Here is a 24,401-nt window from a genome sequence, read left to right as displayed (position 1 = left end):
ACTTTTACGTTCTGGAAGAGAAATACGCAGAGGATCAAGCATGCTAACCACAATGCATGGGGATGAACAGTCTGCTTAAAGGCTGGATAAACCTCACAGCAGCAAATTCTCGCAAAAATCCCCTGGTGATTGGGTTGCGAGTCTCCAAATCTGCAGCACAGCATGCTTCTCTTTAGGAAACACCTCAGCCCTCCTGCTGGCAGAATTTTGCTTTTCTCTCTCATAGCACCTAGGAAAAACCAGCTCATGAGAAGAGCCTATTTCTCAGTAGCATTTCTGTCCACAAAGTGCTTTATTTTGAACAAAACGGGCTCTAACTCATGTGCTTCCACATGGTATTAAGTTGCTACAGACATTTTTTTTCTTGTTAATAAATGAAGCGATGCCACAGTTGTCCTCCAAACACATGAAATGCATTTGTCACTGGACAATACTTTTTGTAACGTGTTAAAGGTGTAAAAGGTACCATTAAAAAGTTACAAAGATATATCGTAAAAAACCTAAGGGACAAAGTCAGAGTTTTAGTTCACATCGAGGTATAAATTTGATATTGCTGGTATAGCGTTGAAGGAGAGAGGCATTTGCCTTGCAAAACAAACCTCTTTTTGTCTCTCCCCCCTCCTGCCATCCTCACCATCCTCACACACAAGGAGAAAACATCCCCCAGACTCAATTTCAACACCAGCAATGCACAAACACACAAAATCCCCCCAAAAGAATGAGTTGAGGAGAGTTCACAGATGATCTGTTCCTGTGCTGCCCCAGTTTCCTTACAGCATCCCTCAGGAGCAGCTCATTACCATGAGCGGCTCCTGCGAGCGGTATTTGGCATGTTATATATACCAGAGAGGTTTGACATCAGGTGTGTTGTTTCTGTTTTTAAACCCCACAGTAAAATTAGTGCAAATTAGAAAGAGGGGGAAGGTTAGGCAACGAGATGCAGGTTTAAGGGAGAAACACAGCAGAATAAATCCAACATTCAATCCTGTTTTGCTTTCAATGGCAAAAGCAGAAGAAAGCAATTCTCAGAGTCCTTTAGGGATATACAAAAGCTTCCCATCACCTGTGAATTATTGCAATAGAAATGTGCTTTAAAAAAAAAAATCTGAGAGGAATTATTTGTGCTATTTGGCCTCCTCCAGGCACTGCGCACACGAACCATGGAAGAGAGCATCGCCAAACGGAGCTGAAGTTATTGCTCTTGAACACTTGCAGCCCCTCTTGTCCCCACATTCAGCGGCTTTGCCCTTCTCCTGAATCTCTTCTTTTTTTTAGCTGGGGTTTACAGGCATTCAGCCTGAAGTTTCAGCCAAAGCCAATTGTGCTGCTGCTGGCCAGCGCCCTGCACCTGGCTCTCTGTGTACAGAAAGGAGCAGAAAAAGCATTTGCAGAGAAGGAGCTGTCTGAGGATGCTGCAAAGAAGCTGCCAAGTCCCGTGCATGGGACGGGGCTACCCTGAGTGTGCCGGCACCCCATGAGCTTGATTTTTTTGGGTGACATCCAGACGTGGCAATAGATGCATCGAAGCTGCCTGAACTGCTCTGCCTGACGCAGGAGGCTGGGTTGGCTCGAAGACGGAGCGGTCCAGGCAGGTTGGTCCACTCCCAGAGCAATGAGCATTTAGGGTGCAGAACAGGATGTCCTTCGTGCAAACCTCTTGAGTTGTAAGCAGGGCGCAGTGCTGCAAACTGCTTCACAGCCTTGCTGGCCCTTCAGAGATCTCTTCCAGCCTTTGTTCGATCATCAGCCGGAGGATGGAGTATCTGGAAAGGCAAAGGAAAAACAAAGAGAGCAGAGCCTTGCAGAAATGCTCCATGTTTCCAAGCTCCCTACTGTGTCTGCTTGATCAGAGGTCAGAAATGTTGGGGTCAGGATAAATTCATCACTGGAAAGGAGCCCAGAGCCTCTCAGGGGATGTGCATAGACTGCAGCCAAACTCTGACCCAGGGGACCATGTTGTTTCGGGAGCCCAAGGCTAGCATAGGGACAGGCTCCAGTGCAGCATTTTTTTGGCAGCTGGGCAGGGAAGGGGTTTTGTGCTGGTGGGAGGACTTGTGGCTCTGCACCAAGGTTTTAGCAGCAGAAGCAGCGAGATGGGCTCTTAATCCAAATTACTAAGAAAGCCCTGGATAACACAAAAAGCAATGTCTCATGCATGCATTAGGGATGCCTGACTTGCAAGACTGTTCAAATGAATCTTTGGCATCTAATTCCTGCAGCTGAGCCCTTCCCCCCCACCCCCACCAACGTCCTGTAAGCTCAGCATCTCCCCTTGACGTGCAAGCGCTCAGCAGTGAGATGCTGAGTACGTGCATGCATACTTGCGCATCAGTTTCTTCACTTCACGATCCTCCTCCTCCTCCAGCTTCTGAATGAAGCTCCTGAGGACAGGCATCTCAAATTTGATGTACTGAGCCACCTACAGTGAAGAGATGTGCAGATAAATGTCCACCTAATTTTTTCAACCAAGACCAGTATCCTTCACATCCTGGGAGTGACATGCGCATTGCCCAACAATTCATTAAGTGCTAGCTGTGCCCTGATTTAGGAACAAAGCCACAGCAGGAGCACGAGCAAGCCAGCAGATGGCACAGCAGAGCTGTTTCCCATGAGCAGCACTTTCCTCAGCTGGAAAAAAAATATATCAATTGTTTTAAAAGATGTGCAGCAGGAAGATTTGGAAGGGCTGAAAAGGCAGGAGACAGATGGAGGCACAGCAGATGCTGGTGTCCATGCAAAAGGTGGGCAGTTTTGTATCCCCCTGCAGACAGAGGTTACAGTCTCCTGCTCGGCATTTTTTCTTAGATACTTGTGTCCTTCATTTAAGCACCCAGAGAGATTTAGAACTCTGAATTTAACTGTTTCCAGGGATTTTTTTTTTGCCACTTTGGAAATGCTGGAGTGCACCCCATCCTTCTATAATGTCAAGTGATGGAAACACAGGAACTGGATCACTACCTGTGGCAGCCTTGATTGCAACATTTCCCACTGACATTAATACATCTTCACAATTACAGTGGTGTCGTGTCCCTTTGCTCTCAGTTGCTCTTTAAGCACAGAACAAGGTTTTCCACATGAGAAAGCTTTAAAAGTGGCACAAAACATTGCAGATGGCTGGAAGGGACTGGGAGGCTTTCTCCTCCTTCATGCAAATGAATGGTACAGAAGAGGGCCATGCTGGCAGGAAGCTTTGCAAAGCTAACAGCATTTCAGAAAGCAGCCCCTTGGTCACCTGCAATGTTTTAAACCCCAGGAGCACGTGTGCTCCTGCACCCGGATGTGGGAAGTAAAGGATGCATGCAGAGGGGCTGCAGTTTCTGCAAAGCAACTTTTGCACCCAAGTCCTTTTGGGGGTGCTCACCCTGAATTGCCAGAATGTGCAACCGCCAGGGACATCCGATGGCAGAAAGCTTGCCACAATGTAAAACTCACATCATAGGTGACTTCCTCCACCTGGTCCTTCTCCATGAGGAAGACCTTGGAGACCTGCTCACAGGGACCCTGCAGGATGCGGGCAATCAGGGGGTAATCAGTGGCTCTCAGCTTCTGCTTTTCTGCAATGACAAAAGCACCAGTTTTACACCACCAAGGCCACCAGCAGGCTTGGTCATCCCAGTGCTGGGCCCTTCCTGCAGCCTTACCTCCGCTGGTGTGGACAATGTACAGCGCGAACTCCTCTGCTGAATTCTCGATCTGAGCACAGATGTAAAGAAGCATTACATTTTGATTTTTTTTTCAAACCAAGAAAATGAACATCATTTTGCTCTCCCATTACATTTTATATCCATGGAAACTGAGCTCCCCATTACAACTGGTGCAGAGCAGACCAAGGATCACCCCAACTTGCCTTGAACTTGTTGAGCAGCAGCTTGAGGACCTGCGGGGTCGTCATTGTGCTGTTTATCCGGACATTGGTGACAGAGCCGTACGCCGGTGTGAACACTGATGTCTAAGGGGCACAACGTTCATTTCACCCCCATGAGCACCAGAACCCCCATCCTTTGCCCCCAGAGCAGCTTCCACCACCCATTCCCACCCCACCCCGGTGCCAGGGGCGGGAGTCAGGGCTCGCCTTATGGTTGTAGAAGTGCCCATTGATGGAGAAGCGGTGGCGGCGGATGCGCCGCTGCTCACTGGGGGTGCGGGAACTGCCCCGGCGACGCACGCCCACATCGCTCCTTGTCCGCAGCAGCTGCGGCGGCTCCTCTGGCTGCAGCCTCGCAGCACCTGGAAAAGCCAGGATGGGGTTAAAAGTATGGATGGACAGACACTTGCCAGTGACAGTAGGGTGGCTGGGGCAGAAATCACTTCTTTGCTCTACTTTGGGGCAGTCGGTAACCAGCAGGGTCCTGGTCCAACATTTCCCTGATGCAAAATAGCCATTGCAAGCCACAATACCCCAAAAACATAAACAGACAACCCTCCCTGATCTCTTGCCCAGGACATCCATCAGCCTAGACCACTGGTTTACTTTCCCCCAAAGGAGGCTGTTAATTCACAATTACTGCATACATCCATGCTTTTACCTGGATAAAACCTCACCTCCTGGGAACTTGAGCACCTTACTCGCTTTTCCATAATTTATCTTTTTTTTTTCTTCTTTTCCCTTAATGAGAGCAGGAAAATGAGGCCAATGCTTCAGATCTCAGCATGAAGACTGGCCTGGGTCCAGATTATTATAAACTCGCCGTTCATCCATTTTTAATGAACCTCTCCAGCTCAAGCTGATGTTTTAATTCAAAGCATGTCTGCACCAAGAAAATCTCTTGTGTTCCAGATGCATGCCAGTGACTAAGCACTCACAAGGAGCCATGAACACACATTATGCACTGATTTTGCAGACTTTTGGAGAAAATAAAATAAAGACTTCTTTCTGTGCACTGGCATATGATTCATGTCATATGCCCAGACAAAATAGTGCCTGGGTTATTTCTGTATGTCAGTGCGTTGCGGTTATCGCCCACCAATCTGTAACACGTCTCTAGGGCAAAAAAAAAAAAAACAACAACAAAAAAAAAACACAAAAGAGTCGTGCATGGGAAGATCAAAATGAGGAAGAGGAAGTGGGAGGACAGAGGGCTGTGCAAGGAGTTTCACAGATCTGTGAGCAATGCAAGGGCCCAGTTCCTTCCCGACTGGGAAGTGGATAAACAGCAAAGCCCAAAGCCAAAAGGATTATCCGGCTCTTATCAGCCTCCAGGGTGCCTTTCCTTAACAGCATAAAAAAAATAATAGCAAGGCACATGTGTAAAATGCCCTGATTGAATGAGAAAAGGTGTAAGGCAGGTTTTTCTGGTGGGAACCCTGGTTTCCCATTCACTGCTGCCGCTTGCAAAAATGAAGAGCAAAGCTGGTGCCAGGGTGAGGAATCTGGGTCTCGGTGGGATTAAGGAAGTGCTGGGGCAGGCAGAGGAAAAGCCCTAGAACCTGACCTCAGTGCATGCAGCAACGTGATGGGGAGGGAAAAAACTTTGCAGAAATGTTGACTTCCCCATGGTAACAGCACTTTACAACAGCACCTATTATTCCTCCATAAAAGCAGAACTGCCAGGAAGGGGAAGCAGCAACATCCTTTTCCCTACAATCCCAATAGGCCTTTTTCTTCATCCCCCTATTTCTTTCCACACTCCTCTCCAACACATCCACCATGGACATTTCTCTGAGCAAACTCTTAGGAAGGGTTTCAGGTCGCTGCAATTAAATATAAGCACTTAGGAAATGGCTCGAGCTAACCTAGAGAGGCAGGGACACTGACTTCTACCAAAAAAAAATGCCAATTTTATACTTTTACAGATAAAACTGGAATGTAAGGAAGCTGGTGCAGAGCATGGCACTGCTCGCAGTGGTACAGCCAAATCCATCTCTGTCTCACCAGTGCTGCTGCCGGTGCCCTCCTCGTTCATTGTGGCATCCACATCTGTAACCTGGATGTCTGGCAAGGTGCTGGGCTTCAGCACCAACCTTGGGAAAAAAAAAAAAAAAAAAAAAAAAAAAAAGGAAAGGAGGTGCATCATTACCAGGCAGTTGCAAAGGAATTAAAACCATAGTAATTTTCCCTCCGAGCCCCATGCTGCTATGTTGTCAGGAGGGAAGGTAAAATGCTCCATCCACAACTGGAGAATGCGGTTTTCCCACCAGCTTTGCAGTTTCAACCTACCCTTTTCATGGCTTTTCCCCCGAGCCAGACCAGAGCATCCCCAAAACTGGAGGCAGTGGGGAGACTGGGTGCACCCGACTACACCAGACTGATGCTTAGAGCAGGACAGGTCCAGCAGTGCAGCCACCCCCTTCTTACAGATCTGGCACATTGCAAAGCACCTGCTAACCTCCTGTAGGGTCTCTGCACAGTATATTTCCACTAAAAATCCTGGATCCTGCACATTTTTTTCCATTTGTAGATGTCTAAGTGATGAGTGAAAAGCATGCAGAAAAACCCGCAGACATGCTGCTCTTAGTCACTTCTTAAGTGACCACGATGCCGCCCCAGGGTCCCACGGGTGTCTGCAGAGCACGGCTCAAAAATCACTGTCCTGGAGAAATTACTTGTGTCCAGATTAAAATTCAGCATTGATCTTGTTTTGTATTAAAGTTAAAACTGAGGCTATTTTGGAAGGATCTTCTTGATGGCAAAGGGGTCTTCTTGATTTGCAGTAGGGGTCCTTACAGAGTGAAACCCAGTTGCTTTACTTTGGACCTGCCCTCTCTGGGCATTGCATGTTGGAATAAAAGGAGTTTTCCTGCACAAAGCAATGACTGAACACAGCCTGCAAAAGACCACCTTGGCCACCACAGACTCATTGGTGAACAGTTATTGGGCTGTGTGGATGAAAAGCAAATGTTAACAGCCCTCAGGTCTCATCTTCATTAGGAGAAATGATGTCCTCCTTTATTATAGCCACCCAACTGTTACTGTGTGACCAGATCCTTTCAGAGATGGTAACTGTGATTGCACCCAGGCAATGGCTGCAAAGCACAGCCTGGGGCATTTCTTTTTCCTGCACTCACCCATGTGCTCCCAGGTTGCAGCCCGAGTGCCAGGAGGAGGAGGAGGGCGGTGGGCGGATGCGCTGGTTGTCATCCTGCATCTGCAGGCGGATGGGCCGCCGCAAACCCCATGAGATGTTCAGCAGCCCCTCAACGATGAGCTCGCCTTCCTCCTGCACAGAGCAGAGAGATGGGCATCATCATTCTTGCCACCCACACAAATCCTAAAGGATGCACTGGGGAGGAACAGTGTGAACATGGATGGGAGGTGGGTTATAAAGATACTGAACAGCCAGAGGGTGGTGGTCAGTGGTGCCAAGCCCAGCTGGAGGCCAGTCACCAGCAGTGCACCCCAGGGGTCAGTCATGGGTCCCATCCTGTTCAACAGCTTCAAGATTGAGCTGCATGACAGGGCAGAGCATGCCCTCAGCAAGTCCACTGCCGCTCCCACAGCGGGAGGAGTGGTTAATGCACCAGAAAGCTGTGCTGCTGCCAAGGGGAACCCAGAGAGGCTGGAGAAATGGCCTGAAGGAACCTGCTGAGGTTCACCAAGTGATAGTGAAACATCCTGTCCCTGGGGAGGAACAACCAGAGGCAGTAGGGCAAACTGGGAGCACCATCTGGAAAGCAGAGCTGCAGAGAAGGCACTGGGATCCTGGAGGACACCAAGTCCAACACGAACCAGAAACATGCCCTGACCACAACAGATGCTAACAGTGTCCTGGGCTGCAGTAGGCAAAGTGTCACCAGCAGGTAGGTCAAGGGAGGTGATCCTGCTCCTCTGCTCAGCTCTGGGGAGGCCACAACTGGAGAACTGTATCCAGTTCTGGGCTCCCCAGTGCAAGAGAGCATGGCCACACTGGAAAGTGTCCAGTGAACCAGCAGCCAAGCTGGTGGAAGGACTGGAGCATCTGTCCTTTGAGAGTCTATGTCCATCCATACCTGCAGGAAGGTGTGGAGGGGACAGAGCCAGGCTTCTTCCAGCAGTGCCCAGTGCCAAGCCAGTCACACACTGGAGCCCAGGAGGCTCCCCCTGAGCATCACGAAGTGTGTTCATGCTGGGACGATGCCGGAGCCCTGGCACAGGTCCCCAGAGAGGTGCCAGAGCCTCCTCCTTGGGGTCTTTGCACCCGGCTGGACGTGGTGCAGGGCTCTTAGTGGCCCTGCTGGAGCCGTGTGGGCCCAGATGGACCCAGGTGTCCCTTCCAACTTTAACCATTCTGTGATTCTGTGGGAGAGTTATGAGGTCTGGGTCTTCAGTTGCTTTGGTATACCCATATGATAAGCAAGTATCAACGAACATTGCTAACACGCACTTCTTGGACCTTGCAAATCCGAATCGAACCAGATATTCTCATTTCATCATTGAGCCTCTCCTGCCAGAGATACACCCCTGCTCGGTGCCAGCCCCAGTTCCTTACCTCCCGGTGCCGCAGCTGCAAATTCTGCCCTTCATAGTAGATGTTGTACGTCTTCAAGTGCAGCAGCAGCTCATTTCTGCAAGAAAAAGAGGAGAGATGCTGAGAAGAGGAGGGGAAAAGCAGGAGTGAAGGCTTCATTTGGGGCAAATTTGGGTATTTCACTGCCTCTAGAATTCCTTGATTGGGAATATCTGCTGTGGGTTCAACCACATCCCTCTGGCCACCGGCAACCATGGTTTTGAGGACAAGCTCTCACATAACCATGTTCTTCTCCAGGCTCGCAAGAAGACATAAGAAAACCTCAGTGGAGTCAGTCACAAGGCCAAAAAGAAAGCAAGGCTGAAAAAGTAAAATTTAGGAGTTCCTAAGCCTTGGGGTCACGCTGGAGTCACAAGTTATCAGAAGTCCATCAGTTTGGCACAAGGCGTCAGACCCCAACCTCATGGTTCAAATTAAAAGTCTGAGCCTGCTCCAGCTGCCGATATATAATGATAACAAAGCATAGAAGAGCAATGACTGAGCTAGAGCTGATCAGGACTTCTTCATCACAAAGCATATTTCAGCAGAAATTCTGTTTGAGCAAAACTTAATGGTTTTACAACAGCTGGACATGTTCCTAAGGAAAAAAAAAAAAAAAAAAAAAAAAAAAAAAAAACTTTAATAAACCTCTCTAGCACTTTTGTTTTAAAAAGAAGTTGCCATTTCCTGCCCCAGAATGTCTTTTTGTTTCCAAATCCAGACGAATCATGTTAAAAAACAGAAGGTGAGGCCAACACAGCTGAAACGGCCCATTTGAGCTAGGTTGACTGCTCTCCCTAAAAGGCAAAACCCCTGGGAATTTTGCAGATAACTGCCCACCTAGCAGCATCACACATATTTTTGCATTACAGCTCCACTGAGCATCTTACTTGGAGATGTATTTGTCTTTTCCACAAGGGACCAGGTATTCGCAGCTGCCGTAATCCATCCTCACGCTCCTCTTTCATGAGAACTGAATGGCAAAGAGACAAAAGCAGTGGTGTCAGCCTGTGTTAATCGCATCTCGGATACACGTTCATGGCAAATGGGAAACAGAAGTTTGTTTGGATTTGTAAGAGCTCTTAGGCTCTGGCATAGCAGCTGCAGACATGGGCATAATTAAATGGTGCTCCTCCAGCTAAACTGCTGGGCAGGGCAGCAGGAGGGGAAATCAGATAAGATGAGAACCGTTGTAAACTCACTGAAAATTTAATACTGGCAGAGATACGCTTACTCTAACATTTGCATTTTGAGCAGCCTCCATCCACAGACTGTCACAATTATACAAGACCTGGGTGGAAATGTTCTAAGTGGAATTTGCTGCTTTTCTCCATTTCTTTTTATAATTTTGTTATGGAGCTCTGGACAGGTAGGTCCAGATTCTACTCAGTGCCTGCTTGTACTGTCCCTAAAATCAGGCAACATGCACAAAGGCTGGCTGACTTTCAAAAGCAATGTATTCTTGCTCCTGTGTTGGTTTCTTTTTTTTTTTTTTTTTTTAATATAAAATGTTAACTGACTTTTCTTGCATTCCCTCCAGTGCCAGCATATCCCCATCTCTCTCACACAAACACTCAGAAACTGTCCCAACTCTCTGACCTTTGAAGTGGCTTGGCCTTTAAAGTGCTGCAGACCATAATCAAATTATTTGGGTGAAACACTCAGGATCACCCAATTGCTTGGAGTACTTTGCAAAACCAGCACTTAAGAGAATTTGAAGTGCAGCTATGGGACGATTTTAGGCTATGAGCAGGGGCTTTTGAGGTCATGCTTTTTCCTGTGTGTTTGTGCAAATCCATGTACAGATGGGCTCTAATGTCACTGAGGTCTCTGCATGCACTCCTCTCCCTTCCCTCATACAGAAAGCAAAAAAAAAAAAAAAGCATTTGATGCACAAACTGCAGTTTTCTCCACTTCCTGCATTGCCTAGCACTTCACAGCCCCTGCACACTCCCAAAGCCCCAGGAAACAAAACTGTACTGCAGAAAAACCACAACGATGTCCACAGAGATAAATGACTCAACCAAGGCCATATTGCAAAACCTGTGTCAGAGGAAGGCACTAAACCCAAAAACAGAAGTGCAGCAGCAATCCCTGCTTCCTACCCCAGAGCTGTGTATACTTGCTTATAGCAAATAAACTGAATGCAACAGGAGAAACATTCTGCTTTGTGCTTCAATGCAGAAAAGAGGTTGCAAAAGCAAAGCTCACATTTAAGCCGACAGAAACGTGGGGAAGAGCAGGACGAGCCTGGCCCCATGCTCCTGCTCTCCCCGCAGAAAGCAGAAGAGAAACCCGCCTGCAGAGCTCACGCCTCACAGTGGAAAAGCTGACAAAGCTGTGTGCTTCCTGACCAAGCTTCTGAAGAGTTGCGGTGCTGCCCCGAGCTGTCTTAAGGTAAAGCCCAGCTGCAGATGCATGTCCAGAGTGCCTTTTCCCCATCCACACTGCTCACTGGTCTTAGCAGGAATAGGCAAAGAATTTAATAAACCTATGTACATGTTAAAAATTATATAGGGAGGGGATTTTGCAGCCTGCTTTTGCAGGAATGCTGACATTCTTGTGATAAATACCAGCACAGCAACTGCATGGCACCCAAATCTGGGGTTTATGCAGAGCACAGGCAGCTGCAGTACATGGACTGGTGTTGATGTCTTGCTCGTGGGTGTCCTCTGAAATCAGATGAAGACTTGGTGGAAATTACCACTAAGGACGGATTAAATTACATGGCTGCTTGCTTGGGTCATGCAAAAGTGTTGCCAAAAATATCAAAGTGGCCAAAAACCCCCTTTGCATTGCAGCTGAGCAAGGGGTGGAGCCTGCTCTAACAGGAGGGAGTTTCACTCCTAGTATCATGCTGATAAGAAGGGGTGAAGCCAAACCCATTTTACCCTATTGAGGTAAAATCCAAGCATTCTGAAGCAGAAGGGGAGCCCCAAAAAGCAGGTTTGTGCCCTGAATGCTGCCGCTGAGGATCTGGGTTTCCTGTTTACCACCTTGCAGCCCAGCCGGCACTATACCTTCACCTCCGTTATCACATCCCCTTCCGAGCAGCCAGGAACAGGACAGATTCTTCCTTTTTTGGCTCTTGAGAGCATCAGGCTGTGCGTGGAGCACAACAACAACTGACAGATTTTCAGCTATGGCTTTGGCAAACCTAACAGCGCTAGAAATCACCAGAATTAAATAGCTGGAAGCATGCAAATTGCCCAGCTGGTTGCTCAACCTCTGCAGCATGGTCAGAATTTCCAGGCATCCCCATGCATCAGTTTCCCATTCTGATGCATTTCCTTCATGTCTGTCACAGGCTGAGATTTCATCGTGGGCTTGCAGAGCAGCCCGAGGGCTGTATCAATTCTTTAAATTAATCAAATCAATGCTCCATGCTGCAGCGGCAGGAGGACTTAGCACTCTTTGCCTTCAAATACAACCCATCTGCTGCTGTCACCATTGCTTTCAAACCCAAACATGCCCCCCCCCCCCAAAAAAATAAAAATAAAATAAATAAATAACCTTCCTAAGGTCATTTCCCTGATCCCCACAGTCCCATCTGCTCCACAGCGCAGAGCAGGATTGGGTGCCTGCTTCTACAGAGCTCCTGGAGAGATGCCCAGCTCAAAGTCAGCAAAAAAAAAAAGGGGGGGGGGGGGGGGGGAAGAAATAGAAAAATAATTAATGATTGCATTTTTCAGTGAGAGAGGGATGGCACAGCCCAGCAATGAAGGGTTGTGTTTTCTGGGACTGTTTCCTTGACCCCCTCCCATAGCTCGCTGCCATGGGTGCTCCAGAGTGGGAGAGCAGTTTCGGCATGGCTGAGTCCTCCCCCAGCCGTGTGAGGGATTGTGGGAATATCCCACTCCCTGGGGATGCTTCTCCTGCCCAAACCCTGCCCAGGGCATCGTGGGGCGGGTTTCAACCAGCCCAACAGCGCATCCATTGATCCCGATGCAATCAGAGGCAAAGCAGTATCCGGAGGCAACAACAATTCCCTTGTAGGCACGGGGAGCCTCTAAGAGGGCCTCGCTCCGTGCTGGGCAGTGGCTGCACACTCTCACCCCGTCCTGGCAGATCCCAGCTGTGCTTTGCTTGTGCAGCAGTGATGGCGCAGAGACGGCTCTGGCCCAGGCCCTGTTTTCAGGTTGGGATTTCTTCCGAGTGGTCGTGCTAAGCGTGAAGGTGCAGCAGCTCCATTGTTTTCCAGCGCTGCTATTGTTCACCAGCACAATTGTTCAGCTCCGTCCTGGTCCTGTGAAGGGAAAGGAGGTGAGCGGTGGCAGAGCTGCCGGTGGGTGATGCTGCCCAGCCTGCGGGCATGCTTGGGGCACGGGGACGAGCCAGGGGACGAGCCGGGGACCCCCTGCCCGTGCGCGGCAGGTCAGGCCCCCTAAGCAAAGCCAGCAGCTCTTAACGGCTCCTTGGGGGCTGCAAGAAAGGGGCTGGGGGTGGTCGCAGCCACGGGCCTGTGCTGGAGGCATCGTGCCCAGGTGAGGGGCCCTGCGCACGCCCGCGGTTCCCTCCCAGCCCGCAGAGAGCAGCGGGCTCCAAAAGAGAGGGCGAAGCCCAGGACGTAGCGGTGCCACCCCCGGGCGTGGGGGCCAGACCCCGGGCTGGGGGGGAGCCGCCCCGCCGCGGCTGGGGCTGCGTGGCCGCCTCCGAGACACCCTCCCACAGCGCTGGGGACGGGGACGGAGCGGGATGGCGGCCGCCCCGTCCCGCCCGCACTCACCCGGTCCCGCTCCGCGCCGCTCCGCACCGCTCCGCCACCGCGTGGGGCCGCCCCTCGGCGGGGCCGGGCGGGGCGGGGCGAGGGAGGGGGCGGGAGCCGGGGGCGCCCCGACCCCAGCGCCACGGCCGGGATCCCGCAGGACGCCGCCGTCGCGGGTCGGACTCCGTGCCCGAGCCCCACGGGCAGCCCGGCTGCAGCAGGGCGTTGGACGTGAGACGGGGAGCCCCGGGGGTGGCTGGGATCGGGCTCCCAAAGGAGAGTGCGTTCCCAGAGGATGCCGTGTCCCGGGTACCACGCCTGGGTCCCCAGAGGATGCCCCATCCCAAGCACCCAGCTTGGAGACACTCCCATGGTCGGCTCCAGCTTCATGTGGAACTCCCTGGGGCTTCACCAGGCAGCCTAAAGAGGTTGATTCACCCTTAGAATGCCCCAAACGCTGTGATATTGTGTCACATCCATGCACGCATCATACCGTGCCCTTCTGTTTCTGGGACGGTGTGGGGCTGTGTGCTGTCAGCACAGCCAGGCCAGCATCCTGTCCACAGCTGTGGGGTCCTGCCTGGATCCAAAACCGCCCACAAGATGGGGATTTAAGAGGAAATAAAAAATAAATAATAATAATAATAAAAACGAGCATGGAAGCAGATGTTGCAGCACAGGGTGGGGGTTACCTCCAAAACACTGCTCAGCCTCTGTTCCTGAGGTCCCATCCTGCTGTGTGCCCCACGCCACTGTGGGGAGGGCTTGGGGAGGCACAGAGGCATTGAGTATTCCAGAAGCGCAGCGGCGCCTTTGTCTGCGCTTGACCTTTCCCAGTGCCTTGTGGCTTCTCTGGGCCCTTTTTCCTTTTTAAGGAATCTGAGTAGAAACAGTCCACACTGGGGGAAAAAAATTAAAAATCCCAAACTAAAGAAATAATCTAAACAGCTGGTTTAGCAAAACAAGCAGCTCTTCACAACTGCAATATCGTAATTTTTTTTTGTTTGTTTTCTGTTTGTTTGTTTTTGACTTGTATGTAAAATATGAGAAGTTCACAAGGAGCCATCTGGCTAGGGGAAAACACTGACATCGCAAATGCAGGCAGAAAGGGGGCGTGTTATTATTTATATTCCAGCAGCATCTTCAAGGGCTGGCAGAGATGAGAGGCCCTTTGTGGCAGGGAGAGCCTGGACACACTGCACAATGGAGAAGAGCCGCCTGCGCCGTGCAAGCCCCCAAACCTAGGGGTTTATCTCCAAAGCAACCAGAACAAAAACAAAAAGGGGAAAAGCAAGCAGGGTTTTGCTGCGGGTACCTGTGCAGGCACAAGGTAGCAGAAGCAGGGGTAAATCCTGATTTTGTAGCACCTGCTCACCACCCTTAGCATGCATGTGGCCTCCAGCATGAGTAGGATGGAGCCCTGATGGAGACACTCGTTCTCATCCCACTCCTCTTTCCACGTGGAAATCCACGTGGAAGCTGCAGTGTGCAAATCGTTGGCCCAGGAGGGGAGGTGAACTTAAGTCTCTTCATAAACAGCTTCCCAAGCCACAGAGACAGCAGGCGCTGACAGGAGGCAGATGTCACCCACACAGCAGCTGTGAGAGCAAACCCAAGTGAAAAAATAGTCCCAAAACTCTGCCCTGCCGTGGTCCCTCCAGCTGTGACAAACCCAAGCATTGCTTCTACCTGCTGCCAGAAATCTCACTGGGAAAGGAGATTTTGAAGTCTGCCATTGGGTACACTGTGCCCATTTCACAGGTTAAATCAGCATTTCTGTGCTAAATGGCATGCAGGGAAGATGGCTGATGACTTCTAAGCCTTTGATTTTGATAGATTTGTTACCACTCCCATTAACTGATGGTGAGGACCCATCCTCACCAAGTGAAGGGCATTCACTCCAAAATACTCCCAAATTCAAGTATATCCCCCTGGACTGAGCAAGCATCCAAATTCACTTCTTTCACACTTCCCCCTATTTCAACTTTAAGACCCCCAAGATAATTGTCAGTAAATACCAAACAGTATTATGCACTTGGAATCATGCTAGTTCAGGAGCATCTGTTAGCCGTTACGCGGCCTCCAGGAAGCAGATGGGAAAAGATGTGCTTGTCTAAGGGATTTTGTCCATACCTAATATGTATTTCTTCACAACGTGGTTGCTGTTCCCATTTCAGAATAAACCAAATATCTCAGTCATTCTGAAAATACTTCTGAGACGCTGCCCAGCGTAAAGCCCTCCTTTCTGAGCTGCTGCAGCTGACACTAGATTTTGATTCAGACAAGACGCAAGGAAGAAGCCCAAGTATTTTCAGAGTTCTGACCCAGCCAAATAATTAATTGAGATTTAGATCAGAGTTATTGTCATTGTAGCTTATAGATAAAAACACATCCCAGCTCTTGCTTTAGGAGACTTTTTACCATTTTTCTTTCCTTCTGTTGCCCACTAGTCTCTGCAGTTTTCAGACTGGTGCTGTGAGTTAAGCCTGTAGTTACTTGGGTGCCTTAATTCCTCTTAAAAATCAATGGTTGTTCAGACACCTTGAAAGCTGACGGATGACTGGAGATGCTGTGTTTGTACTCGGACAGACATTTCAGCTCCTAATTTGCCATAGGTAGCCACTGAACACCGCTGGTGCTCCAGTTAACTTTAGGGATTTAGTATTATGACCCCAGCTAAAACATCCAAGTTGATTAAATAGGTGGAGATAAGGCAAGGTGCTATTCAGCTTATTTTTTAAATGTTGCTGAAGAAGCAGAGTGATGCAAAGCTTATTTATATTCTGCTTGAGAGGACCAAGAGCACATCTCCAAATACACCATCAGCGTGCCCACTACCCCTGCAGGCTATTTTGGCCAAGCAGCAATCCTGACAGGGGGCCCCAATAAACTTTGCTTTGGCTGCAGATTGCTGAAGAAAGGGCAAGAATTTAGGCAAACTCCCAGCCCTAAGGCTTTAGGAAACCAGAGGCTATTTCCCTGCTGTTAATGCTTTGTTGCTCACATTCATAACTGCAGAGAGTCACTCAAAGATGCTGCTCAGTGAAACTTCCTAAGGGAACTTGAAGGTTGTGGGGTTTATTTTTGTGAGGAAATCAGTCACTTTGCTTCACGGAAACTGTTCAGCCACGCATCAGTGCTGACTGTGAAAGGGCCTTAATATAAAGTTTGTCTGCTCCTTGGCTGCCTAATCTGGTCTAAGACACACATACTGTATATGATGCCTCTTCCAAATAAATCAAGAAGATTTAAAGTGTCTTGAGCAGGAAGGTTCAGGCAGATGTCTGCGGGCTGTCTTTTCAAATGGCACTTGCTATGATGAGATGTGGGTCTTCACATCACCTGGATTCCCAAACTATTGATTCTCCTTTTAAGGGAATGTTAAAAGCAAGTATAACACCATGCCACCAAGTTGCATCTATGCCCGCATTTATTTATACTGAACAGCTTTAAAAATACAGAATAAAATAGCTTTATCTACTATTATTCACAACATCTGGTCCAAATATTACATTTTTAAATATTTAATTGTTTAATGAAGCAATGTTAGAAAAAATATGAAATTAAAAAACTCCATAAAAGAATTACACATCTCAGAAAAAAAAAAAAAACCTCTTGCTGTTTAACAAAAAAGTTTTACAGCCAAAGTCAGTCACAAAATATCATGAAAAAAGAAATATTTATCCCCACTGCCTAAGAACAGTTTGTTATGCCAAAGGTTGTTATAAAGAGACAAAGTACAATAATTTGGACTGGCAGCAAGATGACTTACCTGGAAAGATGTAGTAAATGCCAGATAATACACAAGGCAATTCTAAATATCTCTCTCGTATCAGTATTTATGGATGGCAATGCACAGTCACAATCGAATTAGAACTAGACAGGAATATTTTGGATGTTTCTGAACACAGATCCCCAATACTTAAAAGCAGCCCAGCACTAAGCTGTATAGACTCGTGGGCAGAAGCTAAACACTGGCAAACTTGTGGCCTCCTCCAATACTGTAATGACCTACCATAGCTATAGAAACATGAGAGCATAGAGTATCTGTCATCCCATGCCCCCAAAAAGGCTGTTGGCCTTGGCAAGAAATACTAAGAAACATGTACCTAGTGGGACGTTTTTGGGGAAGGAAAAAAAAAGTGACCCACTTACTCCCCTCCCCCTCCCCCCCACCCCCCCCCCCACCAAAAAAAAAAAAAAAAAAAAGTGGATTATGGTTTAAGAAGGCCACATAAAAGAAACACTGTAGGCTGTGCTGGTCTGTCACATGCATTTTCTACATTGATATACATATGTTAAGCACAAGTTGTTTTAGATTGTATAAACATCCAATGGCTAACTGAAACCATTAGAAGCTGGCTGTTAACACGTGCCTGTAGTGCTGTTTATACCACAAATTACACAATTTTTGACGCCTTTTGTTAAGAATACATAATTGACTGGCCCACTCTCACTTGACTGATGCTCCTTGTGGTATAAATAGTACCAAGGATTTCAGTTTGCAAGTGCTAATTCTGCATTGGGAGTATCAAGATCTCAGTAGGGAGATGAACAGTAAAGAAACCCTTCAGTTTTTGGTAGAAACATAAACATGGGTAAATAAAGTATACACAACCACTATAGATTCGTCAATGAAGAAATTCTACCATCACATGACATTGTCATGACAATCATACCACTCCCTCCCAGGAGAACTGTGGTAATTATCCTGAGTGGAAATGTTATTTTTTAATATATGGAAATAAAATACTGCAATATTCATGTACAAACCAAGTTGCCATATTTAAAGTCAGTATTAAAAGGCATAAAGCAAATTCTGGGTTTAAGTTTGAACTTTCTGAGCGAGGCAACTGATTAAGTTCCTCTGCCAACACATTCTAATATGACAACATTAATCATAGCTGAGTTCGCTATGAAACCTAAATTTCTATAGGTATAATTTGCAAGTATTTGCTTTAGAAAAAGTGTTTAAACATGTTAGCAAGAATTCTTAATTTAACTTAAAAAAATACAATAGAATATCAATTACAAAAGTCCCAAGTTACGTTGTTTTGCATACATTTATACCATCTTAGATATGACAAAATGATATTTCTACCATGAATATTTGCCCTTCCATCTTAAAGTTTGGTTGAAACATCTCATCGCCTCTCATCTCTGAGGTGTTGTATGTGGTTTTGCTCAACACAGCAGTTTGAAAGGCAGGCAATTACCTATAGCAAAAGTACAGTATTGCATTTACAGCCATATTTCTATAACCAGCCACCTTTACACATCAAATCCTAGATGCAAACAGCTAAAACAAAGAATTTAAATGCTTTTCAAAACTGCAAGTTAACCCTCTGCAACACATCTGCCAACAACCACCGTACAGCAGCTCAGACTGCAAACTATGCTCTTCCAGGTAAGAGCATTTAACAACAGCCACTCTAGGACTCAAATGTAGAAAAGTGTACATGGGAGTAGTACTTAGGGTCTGCAATTGCCTGCCACAACTGTACAAAAATGGGGGCAATTCTGAGCATTTCCATCGCAAAGAAAGGTAAGCATTGCATTTGCGTCTTCTCGGGATAGTTTCAGATGCATCAGAAAGAGAAAGGGGAGCTTCTCTTTCCAAGGCAAATTACGTATCAGCTCTGTCCTTTGCTCACCTCAAACCACTGAAGAGATTCATGCTTTAATATAAATGTTTGAGGTGCAGCAGATATATCAGAACATTCCCTGCATGTCCAGGGTACCACCACTAACTTCATCATAACCTTTCCCTATATATTACAGGTGCTTCAGCAGATCGCCATTGCAAAATTGAGGCCCATTTTTAACCATTCACGTTTGTACTAAGATCAGTTTTGTTACACGTGATACAAATTTGGTTACAAAAATGACTGCTATCTACAGCTACTTATTTTAGTGTTACCAAGTTAAGTGGCAAGAAAAGCAAAGCATGCCAGCTAAATGCTACTGCACTTCTCAGCCAGTCAACAGAATCAGTATGGCAGAACCAAAAGTTGAGAAAGAATTAAATCCAAGTTTGACAGAGTAATCTGACTTCACCTATTTGGATAGTCTTTCCTACACTGCAAGAAAAGGGTGGTATTCTGCCCCAGGAAGAAGGAAAAAATCCTTGGAGTCGTTGCCCTAATTTAACTCAAGTGTCACAAATCGTTTTGGCAATTCTTTCTGACATGCTCAATTAAGGCAATACAGAAAATGTACAGCTTTACTCCAGCCAAAGGTGAGAGAAGATAAAATGCTATTTCTCATCATCTGACCCCTTCAGTGTGTAAGCATTCATGTTGTCAAAAGAATATTTGGGGGATAAGATTAGAAAAGCCTCACAACACAGCTGTCATTGCTGTGCTCAGTTCACAGCATCACTGGAAATGAAACACTTCAGTATTTACAAGGTGGCACTGTTCTAAATACCAAAACTTTGCCTCTCTCAACATTTTAAAGATAATCAACTTTGGCATTCCACATGATAATAACCACCATATACAGGTGTCTTTTTTTTGTTTCCGTTTTTAGTTTATTTACTTGTTCTTAACTCTTCCATCTCTCCCGCACATCTTTGGTTGCACATAAATTTGGGAAATTTGGAAGCTTTGTGTCACTAATTAGAGTTTTCTGCACTCAAACTATTTGCAAGTAGATGTGGAAATCTAACACCTCACTACCTGAAGAGCAAAATTTCAAATGATAAAAATGACTTAGTTTCACAGGCAAACTAACCTTGTCTATGACACAATAACTCTTCCGACCAGCTTTCGAGATAGTCCAACTGACACCAAGACTGCAAACTATTGAAAGTTCCCTGAAGCAGGGACACACACATGCTTTGTTACGGAAAAAGCGGCATAAAATAGTTTCTGGAAACAGCCATGACATGCTGAAAAGGATATCAATGGAATCATTCTGATCCTACACTATTCAGTACTGATCCATTACTCTTTCCTTGCCCTCCCCACCCCAACCCTTCCATGCTTCAATAACCAATAACATTCACGTGGAAGTAGACTCAGAGAAAACAGAGTTCCTGCACTCCTGTCCAGTAGTCAAACTTTGATAAATATATTAGTGAATTACAGAATCTAATGTTACGTTTTTCCAGGAATACAAAATGCAAGCACCGTAGAGCATACTGGCCTTGAAATTACATTACACTACATTTCCCTGATGATCTCCACAGCTTAAAAATGTTTTTGGGGCCACACTGAAGTCTAAAACTAACTTGCAATAGTAAGAACATTAAACATGAATAAAACTTTTAATTATGAATGCATGACGAGCATGAACACTCACATAACATCAGAGCTGAGACTATTCCAGGAAAAAGAATCTGAATGGTGTCCTGATTGGACCCAATACCCGTTAAACCACCCAGTGGATGAGGACATCAAATGTAGCGTCTCTGTCCTTTACGTTGACCTCTCTAGAAGTAGCAAGCTTTTGTTGTAATCCCACAAAAGAGGGAAAAAATTAGGCAATGCAATGAAGCCATTCCTAGGCAGCATTGGCTCTCAACATCCAAACAAGAAAATTTTGCACAGATCCCTATGAGCAAATGCTGGCTGCAATTTGACCATATGGTTTTCCCCACAGGAAAAGCTGTATGCATACAGGTGTTAATTGCTTAGAACCGCTTAACAAATTACCATTTTTGTTCAGAAAACATCTAGCTGGATACATGCGTTTTGCTATAAGAACAGTTATCAGGTCCCATCTGGAAGTTAAGTCTCTTATCTCCACAAAATGCAAGCTACATAAGGCTCTTTAAAGAAAACCTATGCCTGGACACCAGTTAGGTGGTTAAAAGTCAGGCAGAAAAAGAAAACGTTTAAAAATACAAACTGACAAAAAGTGAGTTGTATCTTCTACAGCAAGAAGCTAACAGAAGTCGGTCATAATTTTCACAGGCAAAATTATAATGGAAGCTTCTGTCCTAACATTGGACATTTAATTGAACTATCAAGTAATTTGAAAAATACTCTCATGATTTGCCAGTATAAATTCAGTCTGGTTTCCAGGGATCTGAAAGTATGGAATGTGAAAATCAGAGGTTAGAAAACAACATTGATGTGATTAGACATAATTAGATTTTTTTTTTCCCCCACAGGAACCAAATTTTCTGGCATAACTAACAGTACAAGCAATGAGTAAGCCAAAATGGCAGCATCAGTGACTTAAAATCACCATAAAAAGTAACATTTTCCATAGCACTTACATACTTCAGGAATCTAAGCCCCATTTTAAATAAACAGACTTGGGTATACAGGTATCTGTAGTTTTTGGGAAAAAAAAAATCAAACAGGAGTATTTGCAAATTTGACCCAGAGACACTAGATTTGGCTACCACCACCCACAACAGGAAAGCTTTTTTTTTTTTTTAATCCGTCTCAGCTCTGGTTCCAGAATTTAAATGCAGATATACAAAACATATATTTTAATGCTTCTTAATCAGCAAGAAACTGCAAATACATCTCTTACTACAACTAGATAATATAATTTCAACTAAGGCTATACTGTAGCTTCTGAGTCTTCATCTGAACTCCTGCAGTTGCTGCTTTTCCTGAAGCCTTTCCATGTGTAACCCATGAAGGTAGGACTGATGGGCAGGAAGCTGAAACACCTGTATTTTTTTATGAAGTTCATGCCAAAGGGCAAATCATATGTTTCCATGCCATCCAGTGACTTGCTTCCTTTACCAATTCCTTTCTTCCATTTCCTTATTCCTCTTTCTTCAGGGCTTCCTAGAAGTAAAATAAATAAATAAATAATAGGTACACACAGATTTATACAGACACACACACACACACACACACACACGTATAATAGAGGTAAGAGGAAAAAGAAAGAAAGCCTCAAGTCCCAGCAAAGCACTGGAAAGACCTAGAATCCTCAGAGGCAGAAAAATGGAAAACAATATTGGAAATGGCAAGTATCTGTTTTAGCATATATCTGGAAGTTGAGGCAAACTTTTGCTCTCAAATGGAAGGAGGTTTGGATCCTAAAATATTTTTACTGTATCTTCTGAAGAATTCTCCTCTGGTTTCATTTCTTTTTCCCAGTTATTTTCTATCTTTAAAGAAGATGAAGACCTTAACTTGAACAAGATTCAAAGTGTTATCAAGGAAACTGAAGCACACAGGAATGAAGTGGTCTACTGAAAGTGTTTAAACATAGAAGTTAATAAAAGCGGCAATCACTTCCTCATGTCCTGCCTCCTTGAAATGAAGTACTATCATCATTCAGTAAGATAGTCATTATTTCGAGTAAAATGATAAGTTCATATGCTGACCTGGAATGGTATTATCCAAAATAAATGCAACACAGCCACCAACAAACATGGCTGTAGTGAGAAGAACATTTAATACTTGATCAATGCCTGTTATTCCTAGAAGGACAGAAAGGAAAAAAAATAAGTTAGTATTTGTTTTTTTAACATATATATGTACATCCTATTCATTTAACGCAGGAGAATTTTAAACTAATGTGGTCCACCACAGGGACCCCTTATTTCCAAAAATTCCATAAATTTTCAGTTGCTTTTAAAAATGTCAGGAAATACTGTTTAAGTTTCAACCACAGACAACTGTGCAATTGAAATTATTTAGAAAACTTCAAAACAGAAAAGGAAAATTTTCATGATGTAATATCACGTGGACTAATATAACTCCTTTCAAAAGCCTGTTTTTTTTTTTTTTTTTAAGTAGGGCAAGAAGCTTGCAGCAGCAATTCACTGAAAAAGAATGTATTAATAACAAACCAAGTCTTCACTTGAATGATTTACTTTTCTAAACATCCTAAAGAAGGTTAGATATGGTCTTAAACCTAGTTCTGAAGTGACAGCTGTAAGAAAATCTGTATTTTTTTTTAATCAAGTTAAGTGCTCCTCTACAGCACCTTCCTTTGATGATGTACACTGTCATAACCACTATTGAGGAGGTAGCATTAAAAAAAAAAAAAATGAACCAAAACCGCTTCTCCACAGATTCAATAAAACTGCAGATTTGCCAACAGTCTGAATCAAGTTCATTAAAATTCAGGCTCAAAACATGTCTAGAGAGACAAAAAATGTTCGAAAATGAAAACACATTTCTACTTTTCAAGTTTATATTTGGTATTTCCCCTTCCTCTTTTAACATTATTTAAAACTCGGATTCACCTTTCCAGTCCTTATTCCAGTCCAGCTGGCAACCGTGTCCTTGCATTGTTCCACAACTTTATCCAAATCAAGTATGACAACTTGAGATGTATCACACTGAAACAATCAACTCAGCTCTCAACACCCAAAATAATTTTCCTCTGAATGCACCTGCCTTCTTACCTATAGCTTTTATTGTCTCTGTAATATTTTGTTTTCCTCTTATTTACTTTGTACTTGTATCTACTTTGTATATCAGTATTAGGTAAAAATATGCTTCTTGTAAATGGATAGAAACACATACCTGTCACCAGTGGATTTTGTTTGAGATAGCTTGGGAGGACAAGCCCAAAGAAAATGGAAAATCCAAGTACAAACAGATTGCGAGAAGAATTTAAATCTATGAACTGGAGGTTTGACAGACCCACAGCTGTAATCATCCCTAAATAAAAAAAAAATAGAACAAGTCTCAGCTTTTAGACTTTTCTCTTTGGGGGGGCAGGGTTATATAGATATTGCCACAGAATACACAAAGAGGAGCAAAAAACATACGTTACCAAAGAGAGTGCAAAAGAGGGCACCAAGCACAGGGTCAGGCAGCGATGCAAAGAGAGCACTGAACTTGCCAACCATCCCAAGCAAAAGCATGAAGGCTGCTCCATATTGTATAACCCTGCGACTTCCAACCTGCATCAGAACAAAAAGGAAAGCACACTGGAAGAAGTATGTCCTTTGTCCAACTTTGTGCCTTGCAATTTATTTTATTATTCTCTTTCAGATTAAAAGCTTCTTTTCAAGTTTCCATGTATATTTTTTGCAGTGCTAAAACATAGGCTGAAGACCCTTTGCAAATGTCTTAGAGGACTCAGCTGTAATATGGCTGCACTCCAGTTCTAACATAAAACTTTGTTTGACTTTGTTTTCATTAACGTTAACAAAACCATCTGTGTCTGCTATAGCCACTATAACCATGAAATATGGCACAGTCCCATCTACAATAAAAAAAATAAACCGACAATAACTAGGAGTGATTGCAAACAGATCAACTGTAGTGCAAACAACAACAAAATAATTCCATGTGTTGCTGCCCTTTTACACAAGAATAATATCTCTCTATCTACAAATC

At 45.3% G+C, this 24,401-nt stretch overlaps 2 protein-coding genes across 6 annotated transcripts in view; both read right to left on the bottom strand.

Moving 5' to 3' along the window:
- Positions 1-260: 260 nt before the first annotated feature.
- On the bottom strand, positions 261-13,312 carry RASSF2 (Ras association domain family member 2). 3 transcript variants are annotated; one of them, XM_035345082.1, is made up of 12 exons: positions 13,150-13,312; positions 12,479-12,663; positions 9,314-9,396; positions 8,406-8,481; positions 7,006-7,157; positions 5,873-5,961; positions 4,073-4,227; positions 3,848-3,949; positions 3,642-3,693; positions 3,433-3,554; positions 2,322-2,419; positions 261-1,763 (listed from the first exon to the last, which is right to left on the bottom strand). In XM_035345082.1, exons 3-12 carry the CDS (start codon positions 9,370-9,372, stop codon positions 1,694-1,696), a joined length of 975 nt encoding a protein of 324 aa, XP_035200973.1. In that variant the 5' UTR covers positions 9,373-9,396; positions 12,479-12,663; positions 13,150-13,312; the 3' UTR covers positions 261-1,693. The 3 variants fall into 3 exon arrangements, with proteins under 3 accessions (XP_035200973.1, XP_035200972.1, XP_035200974.1); XM_035345081.1 differs by lacking the exon at positions 13,150-13,312 and having other exon boundaries at positions 12,479-12,868; XM_035345083.1 differs by lacking the exons at positions 261-1,763; positions 2,322-2,419; positions 13,150-13,312 and adding an exon at positions 2,433-3,344 and having other exon boundaries at positions 12,479-12,870.
- Positions 13,313-19,607: 6,295 nt separating this feature from the next.
- SLC23A2 (solute carrier family 23 member 2) overlaps positions 19,608-24,401 on the bottom strand; it is a 55,780-nt gene continuing 50,986 nt past the window's right edge. For all 3 annotated transcript variants that reach the window (XM_035345271.1, XM_035345272.1, XM_035345273.1), the window contains exons 13-16: positions 23,833-23,962; positions 23,580-23,717; positions 22,430-22,525; positions 19,608-21,881 (exon numbers count right to left, since the gene is read on the bottom strand). In XM_035345271.1, coding sequence (XP_035201162.1) covers positions 21,649-21,881; positions 22,430-22,525; positions 23,580-23,717; positions 23,833-23,962 — 597 coding nt within the window. In that variant the 3' untranslated portion in view covers positions 19,608-21,648. The remainder of the gene's footprint in view (positions 21,882-22,429; positions 22,526-23,579; positions 23,718-23,832; positions 23,963-24,401) is intronic.

Source organism: Oxyura jamaicensis, chromosome 22 (genome assembly GCF_011077185.1).
Source record: "Oxyura jamaicensis isolate SHBP4307 breed ruddy duck chromosome 22, BPBGC_Ojam_1.0, whole genome shotgun sequence".
Classification (NCBI taxonomy): Eukaryota; Metazoa; Chordata; class Aves; order Anseriformes; family Anatidae; genus Oxyura; species Oxyura jamaicensis.
Note: the sequence above shows the minus strand (reverse complement) of the source record. Positions and strands in the feature narration are given on the sequence as shown.

Excerpts from the sequence above, each read along its gene's own strand:
- RASSF2 (XM_035345082.1), bottom strand. The coding sequence starts at position 9,372 with ATGGATTACGGCAGCTGCGAATACCTGGTCCCTTGTGGAAAAGACAAA. Across the intron at positions 3,950-4,072 it reads GGCACTTCTACAACCATAAG|ACATCAGTGTTCACACCGGC; the intron begins GCGAGCCCTGAC and ends TGTGCCCCTTAG. Across the intron at positions 3,694-3,847 it reads TGCTGCTCAACAAGTTCAAG|ATCGAGAATTCAGCAGAGGA; the intron begins GCAAGTTGGGGT and ends ATCTGTGCTCAG.